Source organism: Ovis canadensis, chromosome 3 (assembly GCF_042477335.2).
Source record: "Ovis canadensis isolate MfBH-ARS-UI-01 breed Bighorn chromosome 3, ARS-UI_OviCan_v2, whole genome shotgun sequence".
NCBI lineage: Eukaryota > Metazoa > Chordata > Mammalia > Artiodactyla > Bovidae > Ovis > Ovis canadensis.
Window position 1 is genome coordinate 186,428,159 of NC_091247.1, and position 25,602 is coordinate 186,453,760.

The 25,602-nt window shown below is 50.0% G+C and overlaps 1 protein-coding gene across 4 annotated transcripts; it reads right to left on the reverse strand.

Moving 5' to 3' along the window:
* Nucleotides 1–1,760: 1,760 nt before the first annotated feature.
* Nucleotides 1,761–24,063, reverse strand: IFT27 (intraflagellar transport 27). Of its 4 annotated transcripts, none has more exons than XM_069581158.1 (7): nucleotides 23,626–24,063; nucleotides 17,032–17,111; nucleotides 16,618–16,677; nucleotides 13,650–13,709; nucleotides 9,823–9,940; nucleotides 8,804–8,913; nucleotides 1,761–1,995 (listed from the first exon to the last, which is right to left on the reverse strand). In XM_069581158.1, exons 1-7 carry the CDS (start codon nucleotides 23,657–23,659, stop codon nucleotides 1,897–1,899), a joined length of 561 nt encoding a protein of 186 aa, XP_069437259.1. In that variant the 5' UTR covers nucleotides 23,660–24,063; the 3' UTR covers nucleotides 1,761–1,896. The 4 variants fall into 4 exon arrangements, with proteins under 4 accessions (XP_069437259.1, XP_069437261.1, XP_069437260.1 ...); XM_069581160.1 differs by lacking the exon at nucleotides 17,032–17,111 and adding an exon at nucleotides 22,442–22,684; XM_069581159.1 differs by lacking the exon at nucleotides 13,650–13,709 and having other exon boundaries at nucleotides 23,626–24,060.
* Between the last annotated feature and the right edge of the window lie 1,539 nt (nucleotides 24,064–25,602).

Genomic DNA, 25,602 nt, shown 5'->3' on the forward strand with positions numbered 1-25,602 from the left:
CCCTGGAGGGAGCCCGCACAAGTCGAGAGGATGTGTGCCCAATTCCCCCAAGGACGCCCTCAACAGCCCATCCCTGCAGCTGGCACCAGGCTCCTACAGCTCCACAAGCATGCAGCTGGGGAGCAAGACGTCAGCCTCCTCTTCTGGGCAGCGTCCTCTGTCCGGATTTAGGATTCTCTTGGGGGGCTCTCCTTTGCCTAGTTCTGGGGGTGGGGAAGCAGAGGGAGTGGTACCCATTCACCAACACCATCCACTCTCGCTGCCTCCTCTTCTAAAGGCTCTAAACAGGAAAGAATGAGGCGCTGAGGGGCTGGAGTGGCTCCTGGCAGCAGGGCCGGTTCTGCCACCTCCAGGACACCCCTGAGGAAGCTGCCTGGCTCCAGCCTTCTATCATCTCTTTAGGAAGTGGGCTTCTTAGCATCTTTGGCCACAGCTGTGGGTCCGGGTAATGAATTTTGGAGCAACTGGAAACGTCCCCTCCATGTCTCCTTGGTTGTTTACTGTAGATCTTCCCATTCTTGGAACACAGGCCAAGAGACCAACAGCTTGAAATGACCAGCGCCTAGAGAAATGTCCGGTACATCGCAGGCCCCTACCCTCTGAAAGAATGTCTTGGTGGGAGGACAGTTGTGGCTACAGTGAATTTGTGTTGAGAGGTAACAGGACGGGGAGGGAGGGGCCCGAGGTGGTGGGCACTGTGTCCGATGCCCTTCATGTGCTATTCTGAAATGACCTTCAGGGGCAGCCTAGCCATCACTGCCTCCTGCTCCCAGTCAAGCTCAGGTGGACTCAGGAGAGGGCGGCCGCTGTGGGCTGGGCTCTGGAGTCCGTGACCCTGACTTCAGTTCCTCATTCGTAAAAGTGGGAAAAAGACTCTATGTTGTGAATATTAAATTAGCTAGTATGTGTAACACGCTCAGCTCATGTAGAGACATGGCAGGTCATAAACAGGAATGAGAGTAATTTCCATTCTCATCTCTATCCCTGGGACAGACCCAGGTCTGTTTACCCGCAAAGCCAGTGCTTGGACATCTCCACTCCCACCCAGTGGGGGACTGAAGGAGGGCTATGACCCTCTGGGGCACTGGAGCAGAAAGAAGCCGAGACTCCGGGGTGAGGGTGACAGTCGGAGGTGGGCTGCGATGCCAGACCTCGGCCCGCAGCCCTGATGTAAGAGGCACTGAGGAATTTCCGTGGGTCTTTAATCAGGGGAGTGAAATGATGAAAGCGGTGTTTTAGGAAGATTAATCTGGCAGCAGAGACAGGATGGAAAACAGTCAAGCTCAGTGCAAAGAATTACGACTGCTGCCCGGCTCGCTGAGAGGCGGGGTCATTAAAGGAAAGTGGCCTCATTCTTGGCTCCCTGGGTGCTCAGGGTTCCTGGCAGCAGGGAGGAGGCTGGGTCTTTATCAAGAAGAGCCACCCAGGGCGGCCAGCAGAGGGCACTATTTTGCCAGGGACAGAAGTCATCACCAGGGAGCTCCGGCATCCGGAAAGGGGCAGACAGACAGCAAAACTGAGTCTGTTAGAACAAGGAGAGGGCCATCAGCCCCCCGGCCAGGTGGCAACTTCCAAGCTGAGCATCTCGACTGCGGCAAATTGTGGGTGGGCTCGTTAGGGGGTGTCCTTCAGGGAGGGCAGGATGCCCACTGTCCCAAGGGCCAGCTGCCACCACTGGAGGCTCCGGTGCTACTCTGGGAGCAGCGGCCAAAGTGTAAAATGGTTCCAGGGCTGCCCTGGCCAAGAACAGAACGAGCTGCTGCTTCCCCATTTTCTCCTTTTATTTAAAGCTGTCACGATAGACTGGAAGTGCCAGGCAGCTCCATCTTCTCCCATCTTCCGAGGAGACGGAGCCCAGGGCCGGGTTCCGTCGCAGGAAACGGTCTGGCCAGCCTCTCACACCAGCGCCTGGAAAACCTCCAGCTTCTCCCGGTACAGGTGGTGAAACTGCTTGGCCAGGTAGTGGAAGGGGGCCTCGTAGTTTTCCATCTCTTTCTGGAGAGACAAGTTGAAGAAGGGTTGGCTGGCTTTAGGGTCGTTGCAGACAGCTGGCATTCCCCATTCCCTGCTCTCGTCAGGCGCTCCGAGCTCTGACCCAACCTCTTCTTCCCAGCACTTGGGGCCGCTACTACGGTTCCGCCCATTTTACAAGAAGGCAGCTGAGATGCAAAGAGATGAAGATCGCTTGCTGAAAGCCACACACTTGCCCGTGATGGAGCTGGGTCTGAACCTAGACCTGTTCCCACAGAGCCTGTGCTTTTAGCCACTCTCACTCTGTGTGACAGGACATCAAAATGAGACTCGTTGTTGCTTAGCTTTGCCTGAGGTCCCAGAGGTCAAAGCAAAACAACAGATGGCATGCTCTGGAGGGAGGACCAAGCAGGATAGAGGTGGTGGGGGTGGTGTGTGTGCTGATGGGATGTGGGCACTTCTCTTCTCCCTCACCCTGAGGTCAGTGGGAGAGTCCCAAGAGAAGCCTACAGCCCTGGGACTTAGGAAGGTGCTGGACCCAGGCTTGGGAAGCACTGAGGTGAGGCTGGGGCTGGCTGTCTGGATGGCTGAGCAGGACAGGAAAGACAGCCTGCACTACCTCCTCTGTCAAACTGGGGTTGCAGCCGAGCTTCCCTGGACCAGCAGAGGGCCCTGCAGGAGCCCAGTGTGAAGCTGTCCTAAAGGGACCTCATGGGGACAGCCCCCAGGAGGGTGATGGGTTCCACCACCAAAGGATGGCCCGGAACCGAGGTTGCAGGAAGGGTGAGCAGGTGTCATCTATGAGGCGGAAGCTGCAGGTGAGAGAGTGCCCCCTATGGGGGTAGGGAGGGCATCTCAGACACCTGGCAAGTCCAGAGGGGCCAGAACAGGTCCCAGCAAAGCGAGCTGGAGGGGAGGCACAGGTGTAGAAACACAGACGCAGAAGCCCAGTCCTGCTTCCCACAGGAGGCTCCGGGGGTGGAGCTGACTTTAAATCAAGAATTTTGACAGTCACTCAGGACTGGCCACTTTTATAACTGAAACAATGAATAATTTTGTGACGAAAGGTGCCCAAAAGGATTTTTTATTATCTGAAAGATTAAAGTTCTGGAACTTGCCCTAGATTTTCTCCATCCCGTGGGAAGAACTGGCCCTATAGGGCAAGCATGACAAACTCTGGGGGAAAGAAAATGATACTCTCTCCACTTAGCTATCGTTTGTCACTCTCTATGTGCGTGCCCATGGGTATTTAAAAAAAATTTTTTTAAAGCAATAAGTTGGCAGAAGAAAGCACCCACTACTTTCAAGACAGTAGCTCAAACTATGAATGCATGAGTACTTGTTTCCAGACAATCCTTGCCTGCTGGCAGAAGTGCAGTCTTGAGAAGAGACAATGAAATAGTCCCACTAAAATGGAAGGACTTCCAAACCAAAGGATGTAACGAGGTTATCAAGCTCAGTGCCTCTGTTTTACAGACAGTGGTCTGGGGTCCCAGGCATGCAGTGGCCCAGCTGGCTTAGGCAGAGCCCAGCCTAGAATTCAGAGGCCCCAAGTATGAGAAGAGCAGCCTTTCCACTCTGCCAGACAGGGTGACAGAAACAGGTATGTGAAACCAGATCCTGCAGAGAAAGTTACTGGACTTTCCGGGAAGGCAAGTCCCAAGGTAGAGGAGACAAGTCACAAACAGAAGAACCAGAGGTGTCAGTGTGGAAAGGGGGCTGAGGAATGAGAGGACCGCTGGTGGCCCAGACAAGTGTCTACACTAAGTTCTATACAACTACCAAGGACCGGAAGGCTGTCACTCTGCAGTAAGACATAAGAGGAATAACTCAGTGGCATTTGCAAGGTGCTTTGGGTTGTAGAGTGTAACATCCTAGGCAATGTCAAACAGCAAAACTTTACCGCGGTTGAAAATGTAGTAAGTGTTGAATGTGAAGAGAATGAGGCCAGCAAAGCACACACTCAAGGATTTCTAAATGAACCTACCTGAAAGCTCTTAAAAGCTAGATCTTAGGGAAAACACAACATAAAAAGTCGGGAATTCAATGGAGGCAAGCCTCTTTATACACACGGAGTGCTCCTGAAGTAGCAGATGCAAATGGAACCATCTTCCAAATGCGCTAGAGGGCTTGCCAACGACAGGAGTCCTTTTGTTTGATGACAAATCATAGTCTCGCGGACATCTTTGGACACCTGTAGAGTAGGTCTGCTTTGCATGAAGCATCCTTAGAGTAGGGTCAGACTAGTGCTTAATCTGACCTAGAATTCTTCCCCTGCTGCTGCTGCTGCTGCTGCTGCTGCTGCTGCTGCTAATCACTTCAGTCGTGTCTGACTCTGTGCAGCCCCATAGATGGCAGGCCACCAGGCTCCGCCATCCCTGGGTTCTCCAGGCAAGAACACTGGAGTGGGTTGCCATTTCCTCTCCCCCTAGAGACTCCCAAAGTGGGCTCTGTGGGAGGCCAGAGTCCCTTCTAGAAGGTTATCGAGCTGGGCAGGGCTGTGTTCTAGTTCTGGTTCTATGCTTGTTAGCTGGGTGACCAGGGAAAGCTATGCAGTCTTTCTGAGTCTGTCACCAGTGAGATAAAGAGAGCAGCAGGGCTGTTGGAAGCCTAAATAGATGATGTGTGCAAAACACCTGGCACACAGGAGGTGCTCAACAAACATCAGTTTCCTTCCCCTCTTCTTTCTGCAAGAGGAGCCATCCCTATGGATCTTTCTTGAACTTGCTTTTATTTAGTATTGCCCAGCTTCTTAGAAGGAGAAGGCAATGGCATCCCACTCCAGTACTCTTGCCTGGAAAATCCCATGGAAGGAGGAGCCTGGTAGGCTGCAGTCCATGGGGTCGCTGAGTCAGATACGACTGAGCGACTTCACTTTCACTTTTCACTTTCATGCATTGGAGAAGGAAATGGCAACCCACTCCAGTGTTCTTGCCTGGAGAATCCCAGGAATGGGGGAGCCTGGTGGTCTGCTGTCTATGGGGTCGCACAGAGTCGGACGCGACTGAAGCGACTTAGCAGCAGCAGCAGCAGCAGCAACTTCTTAAGAGCAGTAAACAATGCATTAAAAATGTTTAACTTCTGCTTAAAGAAATACTTTAAATTTTTTTGGTGTGAAAAGGCCAAATATTGAGGGGTGTCAGGAAGCCAAAGAGGAACCCCAAAGGACCCCAAATAGCCAAAGCAATCATAAGAAAGAACAAAGCTGGAGGCATCATAGTTCCTATTCAAACCATACTGCAAAGCTACAGTATTCAAAACAATATGACACTAATATTAAAAACAGATACAAAGAGCAATGGAACAGAACTGAGAGCTTGGATATTAACCATATACAGATATGGTCATCTAATATTTGACAGGGGAGTCAAGAATACTCAAAGGGGAAAAGACAGTCCCTTCAGTGCTGGGAAAACCAGATATTCACATGCAAAAGGATGAAACTAGAACCCTAACTGACACCACTCACAGGAATTAACTGAAAATGAATTAAAGACATGAACCTAAGACATGAAGTCATAAAATTCCTAGAAGAAAACATTGGGGAAAAGATCCTTGACACTGGCTTTGGCAATGATTTCATGACTATGACACCAAAGGCATGAGCGACAGAGGCATAAACCGGTGAGCGGGAGGACAGCAAACTGACGAGCACGTGCACAGCCCAGGGGCCATCAGCAAGACGGAAAGGCAGCCCGCGGGGTGGAAGGACACGTGTGCAGGCCACACATCGCATCAAGGACTAACACCCAAAACACACAAGGAATCTGTGCAACTCAGCAGCAAAAACATAAATACTATGATGAAAACAATGGGCAAAGGACCAACAACAGACGTTTTTCCAAAGAAGGTATTCAAAGGACCGACAAGTATATGCAAAGGCGCCCAGCATTAGCAACTCTCGGGGAAATGCAAATTAACCACACTATGTCACCTCACACTGTGAAGATGACCATCACCAAAATGACAAGAGACAGCAAGTGCTGGTGACGATGTGGAGAAGTGGGAAGCCGTGTGCACTGCCGGTGGGTATGAAACTGGTACAGCCAGTGTGGAAAGCAGGATGGAGGTCCCTCAAAACTTAGAAATAGAGCTGCATATGATTCAGACTCAGACCCACTTCTGAGTCTGTAACCAAGGAAATGAAATCACTATCTTGGAGAGGTTTCTTCATCCACGACAACAGTCAGGACATAGAAATAACGTAAGTGTACACTGATGAGTGGATAAAGGCAATGTGGTCCACACACAGAGGAATACTATTCAGCCACAAAAAAGAAGGACATTCTGCCATTTGTGACAACGTGAATGAATCCTGAGGGTATTATGCTAAGTGAGCTAAGCCAGACAAGAAAGACAAATATTGCTATGTTGTCACCTATAAGTGGGATCTAACAAAAGACAACTCAGAAACAGAGTAGATTGGTGGTTGCCGGGGCAGTGAGGGTGGGGGGGTAGGAGAAAGAGGTGAAGGTGATCAAAAGGTACAAAACCTCCAGTTTTAAAATGAGTATGTTGTGAAGATGGAATTATAAAGAAAAAAGAAAATCAAACAGCAGTAACTAACACAACATTTTAAAGCAAATACACTCCAATAAAAAAATAAAAAACAAACAAACAAAAAATGGCTACGTAAGACAACTGTGGCTGCATTTAGTAAGAAGAGAGGAGGAGATGGGCTTGGGTAAGTCTCAAATGGCACTTGGTTGTATTTCCTTTTTAATTACAGCTTTCTTAACCGAGCTGCTGGTGGTGCTTCTGTTGGCATCAGCTCAGGGGGGACTAGTTAACCTGCACAGTTAATATCAAATGCCGAGCTGCAGCCTCCCCAGACATCATTTATACCCGCCCATTTCAATCGTGTAGCAGCAAACACCTGACCAGAGTTTAAATGTCCAGCCTAGTGGCCGCTGGTGATGAAAGCTGGGAGTCAAAGTTAATTTCTGAGTTCTATCAAGAATTCCAGAGAATGTGGGATATTAGGGTGAGGAGGCAATTTCATGAATGTGAGTGGAGGAGGAGGGAAAATGAAATATTGTTTGCTGCGGGTGGAAGAGTTACTGCTTTGCTCAAAGGCATGCTGCGCACAACATGGGTAACCTTCTATACAGTAAAAGCTCACTAACTGGAACTTCATTAATGTAGCATTTGTGATTATTGGACCAGAGGCAAGACTGACATTTACCTCCATACAATCTAGGAATACAAAGATTTAGTGAGTAATAATAGTATAAATGAGATTACTGGGGGGAATATTTATACTTAAAAAAAAGCTAACATTGACAGAGCGTTTACTATGCCCCAGATTTTGTGCTGGTTTTATATTCACCATCTGACTTAATTCTCATATTTATTACTCAATGAGGAATATATTTTATCATCCCTATTTAATAGGTGAGGAACCTGAGGCACAAACAGGTTAAATAACACTTAAGGGGCCCACAGATAGGGCTTCTATTCACCATCAGGGGACAGAGCACCCGATTCTACTTGCTACACTTTCCTTAAGGAAAGCATGCTGCTTTGGGGGTGTTTAGGACATTCACATCCGGGACTTCCACGGTGGCCCAGTGGCCAAGACTCCACCTTGCAACGCAGGGGATGCATCTTCGAGCCCTGGCTGGGGATCTGAGGTCCCATATGCCATGGGGCAACTAAGCTTGCCCCCTGCAACTACTGGGCCTGCGTGCCGCAACTAGAGAGTGTGTGCCCCGATGGGAGACCCCACGTGACAATGCAACAAAGACCCCCACGTACCACAACTAAGACCCAATGTAGCTAAATGAGAAAAAAAACAGATCACTTCCATATAGGAATTGAACAGCAGCATCTGTCGAGTTTTGTAGATGCAACAAGAGTGCCTATAACTTAAGTGGAGTTTTGAGCAGAAAACGACCTCAGGGCTATTTATTAAGTAGCCCACTGACTCTCGGCGAGAACCAAAGAATCAAGGCCAGAGGCCACAGGGCCGGGAGTGAGGTCCAAGTGACCACTAGGGATGTTTCAGGCTGTGCCAGGCGTGGCGAGTCTACCCAGGAGCCCCAGGAAGGGGTTGGCCCCTGGCCCCTACTGGCTCTGAAGTGGATGTTTCTGGGTGGCTCCTGCAGAGGGCAGTGTTCACTTGATCCCCTGCCATCATCACACAAGCGTTCATCCAACTGGTATAGCCTGGGTCACATGCCTGCACCCCGGCTGCAGGGAACTCAGAACTCCCCACATAGGAGGGGCTTCACGTGACACTGTGAACACACCAAAATCATGATATCATGTATTGAAAGCGCTGGGAACAAACCACTCTGTCCCACTTCCTGAGGGCTCCTGTGGCCTGGAGTAACTCTGGGGCTGCAGCAAGGTGGCGACGGGGAACAGTGAGGGGAACCAGAAGTCGGGGGTCCCAGTCCTGGTGCAAGCCTTTATGAGTCACGTGACCTTGGGCCAGTCACGTCACCCTATCAGGAAGTGGGAAGTATGGACCAGCTCCTGGATCAGGGGACTGATTCTGAGGGCCTATAAAATAATGTGCCAACAACGCCATAACCATGATGCCTCCTGCAGACGTCCAGCAGCACTATGACTGAACACAGCATGCTTGTATTCCTTACTAACTGCTATCCAGCTTTTCCTAGGGCTAGCTGGCTGATCCACCTCATTGTAACACACGAGTGACTTGCTATACTGAGAGGAGATCTCAGGCGAAGGATCTAACATCAGCTCCAAATCAGGCTCTGTGTATGGTGTGGTAACAACTTAATGCATGCAAGGTCACGTGAAAAACTGTTTCCAGCCAAGGCCCTGCTGCAAACTAGGCTATGGCGCAGGCGGTGGTACTTACCACGGATGTTTCAAAACATTCCAGGCCTTGGCCCAGTGCCCACGCCTGGGCCTGGGCCATATCCACCACTCGCCTGCCAGCCAGGTCTGTCTTGTTCCCCACCAGCACACCTACTCGAAAGAGACAATCGGAGCATTGCATTATAACCATGGCTGTCTGGGAGGACAGCTGGAGAGAAAAAAAAGCAAGCAGCCTACTTCTGAGGGGTATGAAATGTCATCTGAGAGAGGCCATCTGACCCCGGGTGGTGAGCACCAGCAGACTCTGCACTGGGCCCCAGGGGCCGAGGCAGAGTGGGCAGCAGAGTGCATGCATGTTCCACCTGCAGTTTTCGTTCAGTCCCTTTTCTAGACCTTGAAGGTACCTGCCTGCCTTGTCTCCTTAAGGCTCTGAGTGCTGTGAAGGCGAGGACCAAACTGATGTGAGCATTTGCACTCATTTCTAGCGCATGGAGCAAACTTTCAAAACAGTCATTAATACTAATCTGAGGGCTGGGCTCGGAGTCAGGGATGCAGAGGTAATTTAGTTCTGTTGCCAGCTGTATCTGCTGCAGCTAATTTTTGAGCCTGCCTCTGGAGATTGCTTTCCCTGGTCTCTAATGAGGAGAATTTGTTGATCTCACATAGGGATGAGAAATAAACGGATTGAGAGCATTCAGAAGTGACAGCGGGCCTTGCATGTTTCCTGGTGCCCCACATACAGGAGAAAATGAGGGCTGTTTCCCTGGGCTGAGCCTTCCAGAAACAACTCGCATTCATATCCCCCTTAGTATCTTTGAGTTGCTCCACAACCCTGCCAGATGGGCATCACCAGGTCCATTTTACAGACTCAGAGGTGTGGCAACTCACCGAGGTTGCCAGGGCTCCGAAGGGGCAGAGCCAGGGTACAGTCCAGATTGCTACACTCAAAGCCCAGAGCATCTTGTCTTTGCACCCACAGGTACCTCTGCAGTGACCTTGTGCCCTTCAACTCAAAGGACAGAGGAGCTGCTGGAAACCCTGGATGCCTGCAGCTCTTACCTGGGAGGGTGGTCCCTGGAATCTGAGACCGAGCCTTCTCCAGCCACTTGCTACAGTTGGTGAAGGACTGCTCGCTGGTCACGTCGTAGACAAGACACAAGACACTGGGACTCTCCCACTAGGCAAGGGGACAGGATGCAAACACGTCACTGACGGCCAAATTGACTTCTAGGCGGGGAGGCAATGTGGCCTTCTAAGGGAAGGGACACGTTGATAGAGGGAAATGAAAAATCCTAAAGGGGATATGAGTCAGAAAACCGAGCCACACCCATGGACGAAAACGATTTACTCACAGGTAGAATGGGAAGGCCTAGGCGCAGTGACCGTGATGCTGAGAGCTCCAATCCACGCCAGGCTCTCTGCTAGGCATTTTCTGTGTGTCACTATGAAACCTCCCAACTCTGCAGGGCTGGTCTGAAGATCCCTACCATGTAGCTGAAGGTACTGAGTTCAGAGTGGGTAACTGACTTGCCCAGGTCACATGGGATTCAAACACCAGGGTGGAGCTGATGCCTTTCTCTACCCAGCAACGCTTTGTCTGCCTCGGTTCCATGAACTGATTCTGCTACTTGTTCTCATTGAGGGCCCACTCTTATGCAAGTTGATATGCTTTTCTGCTCTGCAGGCCTGAAAGTGCATCCTTTTTTTTCATTAGCCAGTCGCTGGAACCTGGTTTGCTAACATCTTCTTAATAAGGGTCAGCTTTTTAAAATGCAAAGGATATGTTCTGCTTCTCCAGCAGTGTGTCAGCCCTAATCCAAACCAGATCGGCCACTGAACAGGGTTCATGGTCCCAGTTAAGAACCAAGGCTAAGCTCTCAGGAGCCGGCACCTTCTGGGGCTGCTCAGAGTCCTGGGCCATCCTGCTCCCTGGCACAGCCTGTGGGACTGCACTGATACTTGTCCTGGTCTCTGGGGAACCCCATTATGCACAATTAGAGACCGGTTTATTTCTAAGGTGTTATCACCTCCCAGGGTGTGAGGAGAAGCCTTTTCCTTTTAGCTATCCTTGGAAGTTCAGCCTGGAATTGGCTCTGCAGGCCTCTAGGATGGGAGGAACTTAGACTAAATTGATGATGCCCTTACACTTTCATTTCACAGACTAACTCAAGAACTCTAGCTGAAGCCACACTGACCACCTCTGTGCATATGCAGGAGAGACCTTCTTCCTCCAGGCCTCAGTGAGCGGACCCAGGATGGGCAGCAGGCGGCCCTGACTTCCTCAGACGCATTACCCCTCTGCCAGGCAGCGCCAGCCATTATGTAGGCACGTGGTAAAACACCAAGAACTCACGCATGAGGCCAGCCTTGTGTGCCACGACCATCACTAGATATATTTCTCTTAGACAAAATAAGAAAAGAAAAAGGAGGGGGGCAGCACAAATTTCTATTAAAGTGTAGCTGTTCTTGGAAAGGCAGGGGTTCTGGAGATCTCAAACCTTCTAATGAGCTCACTGGCCCAGATTAGCGGAAGGTACAGCAAACTGGATCCTAAGAGGAAGGGTGGGCTGGCTGGAGGAGCCTGGGCAGCAGGGGCGGGTCCCAGAGCAAACTCAGATGGGGCGGGCTTGCAACTATGGGCACAATAAAGGACAGAAATGGTATGGACCTAACAGAAGCAGAAGATATTAAGAAGAGGTGGCAAGAATACACAGAGGAATTGTACAAAAAAGATCTTCACAACCCAAATAAACATGATGGTGTGATCACCAACCTAGAGCCAGACATCCTGGAATGCAAAGTCAAGTGGGCCTTAGGAAGCATCACTACAAACAAAGCTAGTGGAGGTGATGGAATTCCAGTTGAGCTATTTCAAATCCTGAAAGATGATGCTGTGAAAGTGCTGCACTCAATATGCCAGCAAATTTGGAAAACTCGGCAGTGATCACAGGACTGGAAAAGGTCAGTTTTCACTCCAATCCCAAAGAAAGGCAAGGTCAAAGAACGCTCAAACTACTGCACAATTGCACTCATCTCACATGCTAGCAAAGTAATGCTCAAAATTCTTCAAGCGAGGCTTCAACAGTAGGTGAACCATGAACTTCCAGATGTCCAAGCTGGATTTAGAAAAGGCAGAGAAATCAGAGATCAAATTGCCAACATCCGCTGGATCATGGAAAAAGCAAGAGAGTTCCAGAAAAACATCTACTTCTGCTTTACTGACTATGCCAAAGCCTTTGACTGTGTGGACCACAAAAAACTGTGGAAAATTCTGAAAGAGATGGGAATACCAGACCACCTGACCTGCCTCCCAAGAAATCTGTATGCAGGTCAAGAAGCAACAGCTAGAACTGGATATGGAACAACAGACTGGTTCCAAATAGGGAAAGGAGTATGTCAAGGCTGTATATTGTCACCCTGCTTATTTAACTTCTATGCAGAGTACACCATGAGAAACACTGGGCTGGATGAAGCACAAGCTAGAATCAAGATTGCTGGGAGAAATATCAATAAGCTCAGATATGCAGATGACACCACCCTTATGGGAGAAAGTGAAGAAGAACAAAAGAGCCTCTTGATAAAAGTGAAAGAGGAAAGTGAAAAAGCTGGCTTAAAACTCAACATTCAGAAAATGAAGATCATGGCATCTGTTCCCATCACTTCATGGCAAATAGATAGGGAAACAGTGGAAACTGTGACAGACTTTATTTTTTTGGACTCTAAAATCACTGTAGATAGTGACTACAGCCATGAAGTTAAAAGATGCTTGCTCCTTGGAAGAAAAGTTATGTCCAACCTAGATAGCATATTCAAAAGCAGAGACATTACTTTGCCAACAAAGTTCTGTCTAGTCAAAGCTATGGTTTTTCCAGTAGTCATGTATGGACGTGAGAGATGGACTATAAGGAAAGCTAAGCGCTGAAGAATTGATGCTTTTGAACTGTGGTGTTGGAGAAGACTGTTGAGTCCCTTGGACTGCAAGGAGATCCAATCAGTCCATTCTAAAGGAAATCAGTCCTGAATATTCATTGGAAGGATTGATGCTGAAGCTGAAACTCTAATACTATGGCCACCTGATGTGAAGAACTGACTCATTTGAAAAGACCCTGATGCTGGGAAAGATTGAAGGTGGGAGGAGAAGGGGACGACAGAGGATGAGATGGTTGGATGGCATCACCGACTCGCTAGACATGAGTTTGGGTAAACTCTGGGAGTTGGTGATGGACAGGGAGGCCTGACGTCCTGCAGTCCATGGGGTTGTAAAGAGTTGGATAGGACTGAGTGACTGAACTCAACTGAACTGGAAGGTGAGCCATGCTATGGGACCTCGAGGGCATCCCCTAGTGGGGAAGGAAATCTTTGCTCCAGGCCTAGCAGGTGGCATGCGTGCTAAGCTGCTTCAGTCATGTCCGACTCCGTGATCCCATAGACTGTATGCCAGGCTTCTCTGTCCATGGGATTCTCCAGGCAAGATTACTGTAGTGGGTTGCTGTGTCCTCCTCCAGAGGATCTTCCCCAGCCAGGGGTCGAACCTGCATCTCGTAAGTCTCCTGCATTGGCAGGCAGGCTCTTTATCACTAGTGTAGGAGCAGACTGAAAACAACATCCCTAGGAGGCGGTTGCCTAAGAGAAGAGAGTCACCAGAGTTGGAGGCTACTCTGGCACATTGGGAGCCCAGCTGGTCCAGAGTTGGGGGGAGGGGCAATCACAAATCACATTGAAAAGCTGCTCGACCTGCCAAGGGGCCACAAGCCCCAAGGCTGGGAGGAATGACCCTTAAAGAATGTTGCCATGGTCACCTCTCCTGGCGACTGGAGTGCAGTGGGCATTGTTAAGGGGCAAACCTTTGGAGGGAGGCGGAGGTTAGAAAAAAGACTGATACTTGCCAATTTATCCAGCATTTCAGAAAACAGCTCTTTGCCGGCCGAGTCAAAAATGAACAGTTCCTGGAATCAGAAAGGCCGGTCTCAGAAAGTTGAGGAAACCCCTGCACACACAGATAGCACTCCCGCTCACCTTTAGGATGATCCACGCATGCACACATGCACACACATTTATCTCTTGCCCTCGGCAGGCAGAAGAGGATGGGAAGAGGAACGAACTCAGGTACAACTGTTTCCCACCCCAAGCAGCCCCTTCTGGGTGGCGTCTCACCTCTTCTAACCCCGAGTGCAAAAATACCAGGAACAAGCTGACTCCCCACCTGGCGGAACAGAATGCTAAACAGGCTGACAAGTGCTCTGGTTTCCAAAAGGTCATTCTGCACTTTGTTAACCAAATTGATTTTCAAATCTTGAAAAAACGATCCTGTTTAAAGGAGGTCACGGAGGAGGCCTGGGGAAGGCATTTAAAGGAGGACAGTCTGTCAGGGTTCTGGACAGCTGAGGCTTGATGCTGGCGGAGGGCTCAGGATGACCCTTCTGTGTCCCAACCTTGGCCGGCCCAGGTGAGAGCCCCTCCCCGTTGCTGCCACTCCAGGAAGTCTCCCCCAGTGCCCCTGTAATTTCCCACTGGCCCTGGTGACCAGCACACGCTGTCTGAAGGTCAGCATCACCCTCTGCTTTGCACACTGGTGATGGCTGCGTTCATTTTATCCCTTCTCAGTGCATCTCGGGTACTGAAAATTGCTTTTGCTCATGGACTGCTTTGACAATCTGGCAATTCTTAAACCTTCTCTCCAGGAAAGTACATGCAAACGTTGTTTGGTTGCTAAATCGTGTCTGACTCTTCTGTGACCCCATGGACTGTGGCCCGCCAGGTTCCTCTGTCCGAGGGATTTCCCCAGGCAAGAATACTGGAGGGGGTTGCCATTTCCTTCTCCAGGGGATCTTTCTGACCCAGGGATCTTGTGCACTGGCAGGCTGATTCTTTAGCACTGAGCCATCAGGGAAGCCCACAGGCAAATGTAACAGCTTGGAATTCAATTTCAAGGGTTGAGCTTTACCATAGAGAGATGCGGGTTAGGAACCTTGATACCCAGGAAGTTCTAAGGGTGAGGTCCAGAGTCCAGTCTTCCTCACTTCCTTTCTCTTTCTCTATAGATTTTATTAATTGAATATAGACTTCTATTTATTAATAACATAATATATGGCAGCCCAAGTCACCAAATACTGTTACAAAATATCCCCTCACTTTTGCTAACTGAAAATCAGGATATTGCTTTATTCTTTTCTTCAAATCATTACAAAACTATGGGGTGGTAGAGACAGTCATATAATTAGGTTCTGGTTAACTCAATGGACATGAGTTTGGGCAAACTCCGGGAGATAGTAATGGACAGGGGAGCCTGGCGTGCTGCAGTCCACGGGGTTGCAAAGAGTCAGATAGGACTGGGTGACTGAACAACAGTTAACTATTTCAGGAGGGAACCTGGCCATGGCAGTGTCACAACTGAAATATGTACATCTGAGTTCCTAGCCTTCTTTTCTTTTGACAATTGTTGGCCTCACGTCCTCTTCTTCGTCCCTTCCCTACAGTGCTTCCCATGTTCCCCTCATTCTGTTCCCATCTAGACCAAGTCCTGGCACTACTGGGTAGCTAGTCAGATGTGAGCAGGTCCTGCTCCATCCTGGACATGGTCCTCTTTCCTTCCCCCACCTGGACACTGGTGATCAGAGCATGCCCAGAGATCCTTCTTCTCCTAGTCCTTGACCACCCCTTCTAATCAAGGACTACTGCTAAATTTCCAGCCTTGTCAAAATCAAGCAAGATAAAACCTCCAGCACAGGTTGGCACAGGCACACCAAGACCTAAATGGTGACTCAAAGTAACCAGGGGTTCATTATGCTAATATATGCTAATGTAATTAATTAGCACTGTACTTTCTGCCCGCCCCCTGCACCCCCACTGTGGGTTACACTTGGGTGCTTATGGGTAAGCCGCCTGTGCATGAGGAGAAAAATTTTAGAACCTAAAGTTGTCAATCAACTTGTCAGTCAGACGATGCAGGGCACAGGGAGGGACCACTGCTCTAAAGACCCCAACCGTACCCCACTGTGGGGCTGCTTCTGATTTCCAAACAACCTGTTCTTTCTCAAGAGGATACTCTTGTTTTGCTTAATAAAACTATTGCTATTTAAAACTGTTCTATGTCAAAGACAAATATCATATGATATTGCTTAAATGTGGATTACAAAAAACGGGTACAAATGAACTTATCCTCAAAACAGAAATCAAGTTACAGACATAGAAAACAAACTTATGGCTTCCAGGGGTCAAGCAGGGGAGGGATAAATTGGAAGACTGGAATTGACACATACACACTACTATATATAAAACAGATAACTAATAAGGACCTACTGTATAGCACCAAGACCTCTACTCAATAGTCTGTAATGGTCCATTGGGAAAATAATCTGAAAGAGTGTATATATATAACACACACACACATATATACATGGGGGCTTCCCTGGTGGCTCAGATGGTAAAGAGCCTGCCCGCAATGCAGGAGACCTGGGTTTGATCCCTGGGTTAGGAAGATCCCTTGGAGAAGGGCATGGCAACCCACTCCAGTATTCCTGCCTGAAGAATTCCAAGGACAGAGGAGCCTGGAGGGCTACAGTCCATGGGGTCACAAAGACTTGGACACAACTGAGCAACTACTGATATATATACCTGATTCACTTTGCTGTACACCTGAAACACAACTTTGTCAACTACATCCAATTTTTTAAAAAATAGCTGCCTTATGTCTCTCGACTGAAGTCTTTCCCCCAGAAGGCGAGAGCTAGGAAATCGCTGTTCCCCAGGGATAGCGCTGCTTCTCTCCCAGGGAGGGGGACAGTGAGCCCTGGGGTCCGCAGGCAGAGCTGGGGCAGCACTGAGCTCCCTCGGGAGAGCAAGGGGACCACTCACCACACTGTCCCCCGTGTCAGGGACTGGCACTGTCTTCACCACCAGATCCACCCCTGTTGTCTGTGGAGGAAAAGGAAGAACACATATGTCAGGGGGCCCCATGGGGTGTGTTGTCAGGAACAGCACCCCACCCTGGGAGGCGTGTCCCTGGCTCCGGTGTCTGTTCTGGGCTCACTTCTTGTGCAGAAGTCAGAGAGGACCTAGTCTCGTCCACCCCCCTGCCCACGAGCAAGCTGTGTGTGGTGGCCAGCTGACCACAGGCTAGTCTGCTCCCTATGGCTCCACACCCTGTGGCTTGTGGCCATTCGTCAGGTCTCTGAGGGTTTCTTAAGGACACTGGGAAAGTCACTCCCTTAGGGTTATCTGATCACTTCTCTTTAAGCCTCTGCCAGGCCTACTACACCCACATCTCACCAGGGTGTAGTTCTTCTGGAAATGGGTCCCGTCGCTGCGGAACAGCTGTGCCAGGGCGGTTTTGCCCACGGCGGGGTCTCCTGCAAGGTCAGAGTAGAAGAAAACCACTGCTTTCACGCGAATCTGACTCAAGGATCTCTCACTCCAGAAATTTAGTCTAGAAACCGCACAACTTCAATGAGTTCTCAGAGAAGACGTGCCTGATTCTCATGGGAAATTGCCCTGGGGTTGCTGGAAGGGCAATGAGTCTGTGAGACCCATCTTCCAAACCAGCTTCATTTCTTCCGGGCTAATCCTTTCATCTACAGAAACTGACCCAGAAGGTAACAGTCGAAGGAGGGCTTCTGAGCACTGGAAACAGAACCGAGACTCTTCCACTGAAACATACCTGATGGGGAAAACCTATTCCTTACAAACTTGAACTTACTTTGAAGTCCTGAAGGTAAAAAGCTTCCCAGGTGGCGCTAGTGGTTAAGAACCCACCTGCCAATGGGGGAGATGTCAGAGACGTGGGTTCAATCCTCGGGTCAGGAAGATCCCCTGGAGAAGGGCATGGTGACCCTCTCCAGTATTCTTGCCGGAGAATCCCATGGACAGAGGAGCCTAGTGGGCTACAGTCCAAAGGGTCACAAAGAGTTGGACACAACTGAGGTGACTTAACACTTGAAGGCAAGGAGGTATGACCAGGCACAGACTTATGGGTTCAGGTGACTAACTGAACCACTCTGAGCTTAGAGCATTCATCCTTAGAATCCTGCATAATTACTGGGGGGCAGAGGGGGTGAGAGTTAGGTGGGACCATATTTTTGACAAACAGTCAGGGACTACATGTGCCACCTGAAACCCATTTCCAAAGGACATTTTCCACTTCCACCTCCTGGTATCCATTTGCAACCACTGTGGACCCATCTTCCCAGGGCCTCTCCTTCAAGCCTACTGGCAACAGCCACTGGTTCCTCTAAGTCCATCTTATACCTAAAGGGCCCATTTCCTCAACTTTCTTTTGTCAGTGGACAGCCCCATAAATTGGCACCTCCAAACTAAAAGTTAATGTCACATTTTCAAGTCTGAGACCAGGACCTTTCACAAGGTAGCAGGGGCAATTTGTTCTGGAGTTCCTCCCAGGCCCCCAGGGGTGCTGGAGACTCTCAGGCTTTATCCTTCACTGCCCTGTGCCCTCCCAACACCCCCACCGGTGGCTCTGCGTGGCCTCCTTTGATACCACGCTGTTTTCATTTGCAAGATCTTTTCCACCTTGAGCTTCACACTGACTCTCCCTCCATCACCCAGCACCTTGGCGGAACACCTGTCTTCTGCTTTCTCACCCCTTTGATCCTCAGCATAATCGCCATCAAGCTCACAGCCTTCTTAGTTGCATCCTTTGATGTCATCTCCTCACCTTGACCCACATCATGGGTGGCTCAGCGTTCCTTTCACTTGACTCCTTGATAGCCTGCTGCTCTGTTCACTTTCCAGTTTTGACTTTTGTCACCTCATGTGAGACAATTACTTGACTACTCGTGACATTTCCTTTCACGTTGACTTCTCTGGGTCTGAATGAGCTAGTCAGGTCTTGCTTTTCTATCTGCTACCACTTCTTAGAAGGGAACCAACATGGGTTGAGCCTCCATTATGGATCCATTCATACAATCTCATTCACTCCTTCCCAGGCCCCTTACTTGACAGATGAAGATACTGAAACTCAGAGAGCTAAGTAATCTGCCTAGGATTCCAGTAGCACACTCTTTCCACCAGTCCACCCCTCTCCTAGAGCTCAGGGACCCTTCTGGCCCATTTCTAAACTGAGGACCATGTGGGTCCTCATCCCTGCAGCCTTTCAGGAGATGACTGTATCCACCCTCTCAACTTCAATTTTGCTTCTGCATCCAGTTGGAAATTGACTCCTCCCGCTTGTGAAATTCCCCACAGATTTGTTCTGGTTAATTTCATATATATTGCTTCTGACTGTCAGTCAGAGTTCCCCATACTTCTGGAAAACCTCTGGTGTCGGCTAAGGAAGGATCTGAGCATGCGCAGGAAGGGGAGCCAGCTGATAAACACGTTTGCAGAGCAACAAGATGACAAGTGCAAGTTCAAATAATGCAAGCTGAGAACCAAGGTGTCTGAGGGCACAGGGAGGAGAAAAGCTAATGAGGGCTCTCGTCAGCAGGGAGGACTTCCCTGGAGGAGGCTGAGCCCAGGGGTGATGGTGGGGACAGGGGACAACGGGTACACTGCTTGATGGAGAGGGTGCCATCTGCAAGGTCACCTGTGACCTCATAATTGCCAAGTTCAGTGGTTTTCCCAGTCCTCATGCTCCTTAATGTCTCTGAAAGATGTCAGCTTGAAGGAGCATCCCTCCTTCCACGGCCCTCTAGCCCTGGTGAGCCTGCACTGGCTTGGTCCTCCTGCTGCTCCTCCGCCTCCCCCCATGTGGACATTCTTGTGCATCCATCCTTAGTCCCCATCCACTCTGTCCCACTTACTCTCACTACCTTTGTTGTTACTTCATATGCCACAGTCCATCTCCCAAGCTTTGCATTTCCAACAACCTGTGGGTGTCTTCACTGCACGCAGGGTCTCCGCCCAATCTCAAGTGTGTCCACAGCCACGCTGGGGCCAGAGCGGTCCTGCCCACCTGTCTCACTTGTTCTGTTCACCATTCACTCTCACTGTCCTTAGACTTCACCCACAGTCACCTCTGAAGTCTCCACCTCCTTCCTCCCACACCCAGGCAACCTCCTCTTTATTCCCTACATCCTTCGCTGGGTCTCCAGCCCGAATTTCCTTTGTTGTCAGGGCTGACACTGCCCTAGTTACCTTAAACTTCAACTAGGTCTCTTGTCTCAGCCCCAAACTCATCCATCCGTGCTCTGCCTTGTGATGCTGGAGCTGGGGCTCCGCACACACATTTCTCCATCTCCCAGGGGCTTCCTGTTGGCTCAGCCAATGTGAGTTCAAGAACTCTTCCAATGTGGAAGGCTGGTTGGGGGTAGGAAGAGGGGCTTGCTCCTTCTCCTTTGCTTGCAGTTTCTCCTAGCAGTCTCCTAGTGATGGCCTTCACCCCAGCAGCAGAGGTCGGCTGCTGCCTCCAGTTGTGTGGTTCATGGTTCTGCACTTCTGGGCCAGCCTGAGTACACCCCCTCAGAGACACTAACAACAGTGGGTAGGGTCCCCTTCTCAGAGATCTGCAGCTCAATTCCGAGGGCCCTTCTGAGCTTCGGGGTTCTGATACCCAGCCATCTTCCCTCTATTCCTGCAGCCCTGGGGTGAGGCTCCTTCCTGCATTTCCTCTGTGCTGCCTCGCTGTTCCCATTTGTCTTCCCAGCCCTCCAGTACGTGTTTAATGAACATCCCATGCTAAATCCTCACTATCTAGATACTGAGTGTAGTTTCAGCTTTTTGCCTGGACCCTACCTCATGTAGCACTCAGTACTAGAAGTGATCTTAAGACAAAGCCCCTCGGGACAGGCTGGAATTGTCTTTCCCTAAACACAGGACTGAGCTCCCGGCTAGCGGGCAATGGGTCCTAGTGATCTATGACAAGTGCTGACATCACACACTGGTTACCGCCCCAGCCGGGCAGTGTCCCCTCCTTGGCAATCTGGATCCTGGCTCAGGGGGTGGGGGAGGTTCTTCTTCAAGCTTCTGACAACGCTGATCTCTACCTACCCCTTCAGTGTCATGACAATGTTGTCTCCTGGGTTTTTCAGTCTCTGACACCCGATGAACCAGTTCCATACATTAGAACCTCTCTGCTGAAATGCCTAATGTATCTTCTGTTTTCTTGTCTAGGTCTGGACTGCAAAAACTTCCCAGCTGGCCCTATTTCCATTTTGTTTTTTCTTGCTGCTTTTCTTTCACCCTGAGTTTGGCATCAACAGACAGGCCTTCCTAAAACAGAGCTTTCCTCTGGTGATGTGCTCACAGAGCCCGTCCAAAGATGCTTTCCACTGTATCCTTCTCTACCTTCCAATCCTGTCTCCGACTATCCCTTACACAAGATCTGGGCTCTACCCTCCTATTCTCTTGCTCCCTGATAATTCCTCAAAGAAAATCTTCTTCTAGGTCTCCCTAATACAAATCCTAATCCTGCTCAATTTTCTGCCAGGCAAAGCTCAAAGAATGTCCTTCTGATGACCAGCCTCTGAAGGTCATCTCTCGGTCCTCTGTCTTTACCTGCCTGGCTACTGTGGCTCACTGCTGGTGGCAGGAGACTAGGCAGAGCAACCTTCCAGGGGGGCACAATCATCACCCCCATGTCTGCCAAGGGGCACTAAGTCCATGGTACTCAGGGCACAGATCCCAGATCCAAGGCTTATGAGCTGTGTGACCTTGGTTCTGTAATCTCTCTGGGTCTCAGCTGCTACATCTCCAAAATGGGGAATAACAATACCCATCTCAGAGAATCATTATGAGGATTTAAGGAGTTAACATTTAGAGCACCTGACATATATTAAGTAATATTTAAGTGATCTGGAAGCACATAAAATACAGATAAATGTTAAGTGCTGCTTTCTCTCTTCATCTGAAGCAGCACACAATTAGCAGCCGTGCCTTGAGGTATTCCTCTGGGAGCTGGCACACAAAGGGTGTTTGCTGTGTTATAAGCGTTTGTGTGCAATCCAGGGCTTCCTTCAGTGTGGGAGTGGGCTGGGTTCATCCTGGGATTCCCAGTGCACCTTGCGTGGTGACTTACACATAGCAGGTGCTCAATAAATATGAGGACTGAATAAGCACTTGAATTATCAGGACCTTTGGTAGTTAGTTCTGTGAGAGAACAGATGCAGATTGACTCCGTTTAAAGAGCTGGTCAGTGTGGTCAGTGCGGGAGGAGGTGCATGTGGTGGGGGTGGGGTGGAGATGGGCTGGGCATAGTGATTCCCTGCACTGAGCTCTGTTGGTCCCTGGAAACTTCCAAGATGAGACAGATATCCTCAAAAGGAGGCTACAGATTGAGGGCTGGGCTGGAGTTTAGGAACGACTATTAAGGCCACGGATGAAATCAGGTAAAACTAGTATCTGAGGGTGTGAGTATAAAGGACAAGGAGTCTAGAATCAAGGCCTGAGATGGTAGCCTGTGGGGCTAAGAACAAGCCCTGGAAATCAGATAACCTGGGTCTAGATACCAGCTCAGCCAAATTCAGCTGTGTGACCCAGGGCAAATGCCCCAACCTCTCTAGGCCTCAGCTACCCCATCTGTAGAGGAGAATGACGATAATCCTGACCCCATAGAGCTGTTGAGATGACCTGTGCTGAGCGTATAGCACAGCGCAGGCACAAAGATGATGCTCAGTAAGTTAGCCTCGTGATAGAAGTTGATTTAAAAAAGAAATAGGAGAAAGAACAGTCAGAGAGAGAAGCCCGTTTAAAAAAACAAAAATCTAACTTCAGAGAAAAACGTCTTCACCTTATCCATGAGGAGACTGAGGCTCAGAGAAGCGCTTTGTCCAAGAGGACACAGCCAATCTGTAGAATTATTTTTGTTGCACAATACTGCCCCCGCTGGTGCTCTGGAAACTAGACACTGCTTTTGAAGACCATTCATTTCTTTTGCTCCAGCATGATCTGAGTGACTTCGATCAGTCATCTTTCTGTGTGACCCTTTTACTTCCAAACTGGAAAAGTCATTACAAACACCACCCCTTTCAGTCTGAAAGAGAAGAATAAAAAAAAAAAGAATCTCCATTTTCTCTACATAATCTCTCACTGCTTCTTTCCTGAATTGGTCAGAAAAACCTGGAAAGGTCACAGGTTTAACAGTAACACAAGTTAAGAATTATGGGGGTGAGCAGATCTGGAGGGTGGGAATCCTGGCTAGGACCTTCCTTCACTCGGGGGTGACCTTGGGCAAGAGACTTCATCTCAGTCCTCAATGAGGTCAGAACAATTCAGCATCTAACCCAGGGTGCCATGCTGTGCTTAGTTGCTCAGTTGTGTCAGATTCTGCAACCTCACGCACTGTAGCCCGCTAAGCTCCTCTGCCCATGGGGATTCTCCAGGCAAGAATACTGGAGTGGGTTGCTATTCCCTTCTCCAGGGGATCTTCCTGACCCAGGGATTGAACCGGGTTCTCCTGCACTGCAAGCAGATTCTTTACCAGCTGAGCTACCAGGGAAGCCCTACTCCAGGGTGCTACCTACTGTGAAAGGGTTAAATGAAATACATGTGCCTGGCAACGCAGCAAGGACTCAGGAAAGTACATCTGTGCTCTGAGGTCCCAGGTCCATAATCCACCTAAGTCACCGATGCCTAACTTTGGAGTACAGCACATGGTTTCGTTAAAGCATTTATGGTGAGCTTAGCCTGATTTTGTTAAAAGCCAGTCTGCTCCTCTTGAGTACAGCTCCAATTGTTGACGGGGGTCTCAGAGTGTGACAGGGAGCGAAGGAAACCAGCCGCAGCTCCAAGTGTGCTCTGGAAGATGATTATCCCGTGCCTAATGGAATTTACTCTATCAGTAACTGCATTAACTCGCCTTTGGAAGAGAGAAAGGGAAAGACGGTAGACAACTTACGTGAACAAAAGTTCTCAACAATTTATGAAGTCTCTGGACTCCGGACACTGTATTCGCCCGCAAGTTTTCAGACTCACCTGCCAGGATGCATTTGGCTGCCAGCTTCACCATGGTAACCAACCACCTCCACGGACCAGACAAGAGAAGAGCGGCTGCTGGAGGCGTTGGTGGCCCTGTCTGGGAAGGGGAGTAGGGAGAACTGGCGCTCAAGGGGCCAGTGGCCGCGGTGGGGACCGGGACAATGGGGCCTGGACCCTCCGGGCAGCCCGCGGGGCGGTATCTGGCGCTAGGATCGCGGTGGGGCGCGGAGGAGCGCTAGAAGGGGTCAAGTTCTTCAGAAGGAAGCCGGGAAGGTGCCAGGGAGGCGATGCGGCTCCCGAACCCAGTCCAGCCCCCGGCAGTGTGGTTCGGGAACAGGGACCTAGACACCCTCCGGCCCCCAGCCCCACTGTGGCTGCGATCGCAGGGCAACCACCGCCCGCCTGCCCCGCCTCCTCGTCCCCCTCCTCCTCGCTGGCCATCGATTGGCTGCCATCAAAAACTCCCGCCCCGACTAGGGCTCACGGAGACCAGTGAGAGAAGGGGGCAGGGCTAACAGCCTTTCCTCGCCAGATAATTCGTAGTAGTAACTGCTCTTCAAGTTTATCTCGCTTGACTAATAGTTGCAGAAGATGTCAATCATTTCCGCCTCCCGTCCCCGCACGGCTTGAAAGTTCAGGGAAAAGCAGCTCCAACCTAGTATATCCAGAAGCGGTGATAAAACAAGCTTTCTGATTGGTCAGTGGCTGGCTAGGCCCATCTTTGGGAGAAATGGGGACTCGCCGTACCCTCCTGCCCTTCTGGAAGTGGGTTCGCCCATGAAGGGGGCCTTTCGAGAGCGCGGGAGACTGGAGCGGCGCCGGCGCACTGGACCGAGGTGCGCTTGCCCAGGCCGAGCTTTGAGCCAGCTTGACCTCGCTGAAGCAGCGCTTTTCGCCCCTCCAAGATTCCAGGGAGCGTGGACGTAAAGTGCATCAAGAAATCCAGTCTTTGGCTCCTTAAAGCCCAGGGATGTTATGTGCTTTAAATACGAAAGTGTTAAAAGTGATGTCTATGGACAAAGGACAAGTGGAGGATGTGGGGGAGCGGTTGGACTCAGGAATTTGAAGTTGTACTTTCCGCTGAGCCCAGCCCGTCTTGTGAGTGGAGAACGTATCATATACCACACCTGGAATGAAAGCAAGCATCCTGAATACTTCCCTTCCCCGCCCCCCAGCTCCCAAGGAGGCTGACTTTCCCGGGAGGCCCCTCTTGCTCTGCGGTCAGGTACCCGAGACTGAAATCACTGTCGTCTTCCTGACCTGGGCAAGTGGCCCTGAGTCTGTTTCCTCACTTTTGAAAGGGGCTCGTAGAATCCACCTTCTTCGGTTGCCCTGAGACTGTAAGTGCCTGAGACACAGTAGGTGTTCAGCAGTGATGAATGAATGAATGAGAAGAGATTTACTGAACAGATTGGGTTTATCATCACCGTCATGTTGGCCAGATGCCTGCACCCCTTTTCTCACTCCTGCCGATTCCTCTGGGATGGCTGGTGCTGAAAGGGAAGAACAGCGACCCCCCCCCGCCCCCCCCGCCCCCCCCCCCCCCAGGGAAGATGCAGCCTCCAGAATTTGCTTTCATATGCCTTTCATTTAGGGCCTCCCAGGTGGCACTGTGGTAAAGAATCTGGTTGCAAATGCAGGAGACACAGGAGATGTGGTTTCGATCCCCGGGTAGAGAAGATCCCCTGGAATAGGAAATGGCAACCTACTCCAGTATTCTTGCCTGGAAGATTCCATGGGCAGGGGAGCCTGGTGGGCTACAGTCCATGAGCTTGCAAAGAGTTGGATATGACTGAGCATGCACACACATGCCTTTCATTTACATGGAACCTCTCTCACCTGCCGGGTGTCTTACTGTGGCTGCCAATCTTTCTCAGGGCAATGAACACACACATGTTCTACAAACTGCTGCAAATGCTTCAGTCTTGAATCAGGACTGAAACAATGCAATTTGTCTGGAATTATCTTTCCTTG

What these genes read in the sequence shown, in the direction of transcription:
- IFT27 (XM_069581160.1), bottom strand. Translation starts at nt 22,621, where the DNA reads ATGACTGATCGAAGTCACTCAGATCATGCTGGAGCAAAAGAAATGAAT. An exon ending in TCAGTCTCCTCATGGATAAG is followed by an intron (nt 16,678 to 22,441) that starts GTGAAGACGTTT and finishes TTTCCTCCACAG; the next exon opens with ACAACAGGGGTGGATCTGGT. An exon ending in TCCAGGGACCACCCTCCCAG is followed by an intron (nt 8,914 to 9,822) that starts GTAAGAGCTGCA and finishes TCTTTCGAGTAG; the next exon opens with GTGTGCTGGTGGGGAACAAG.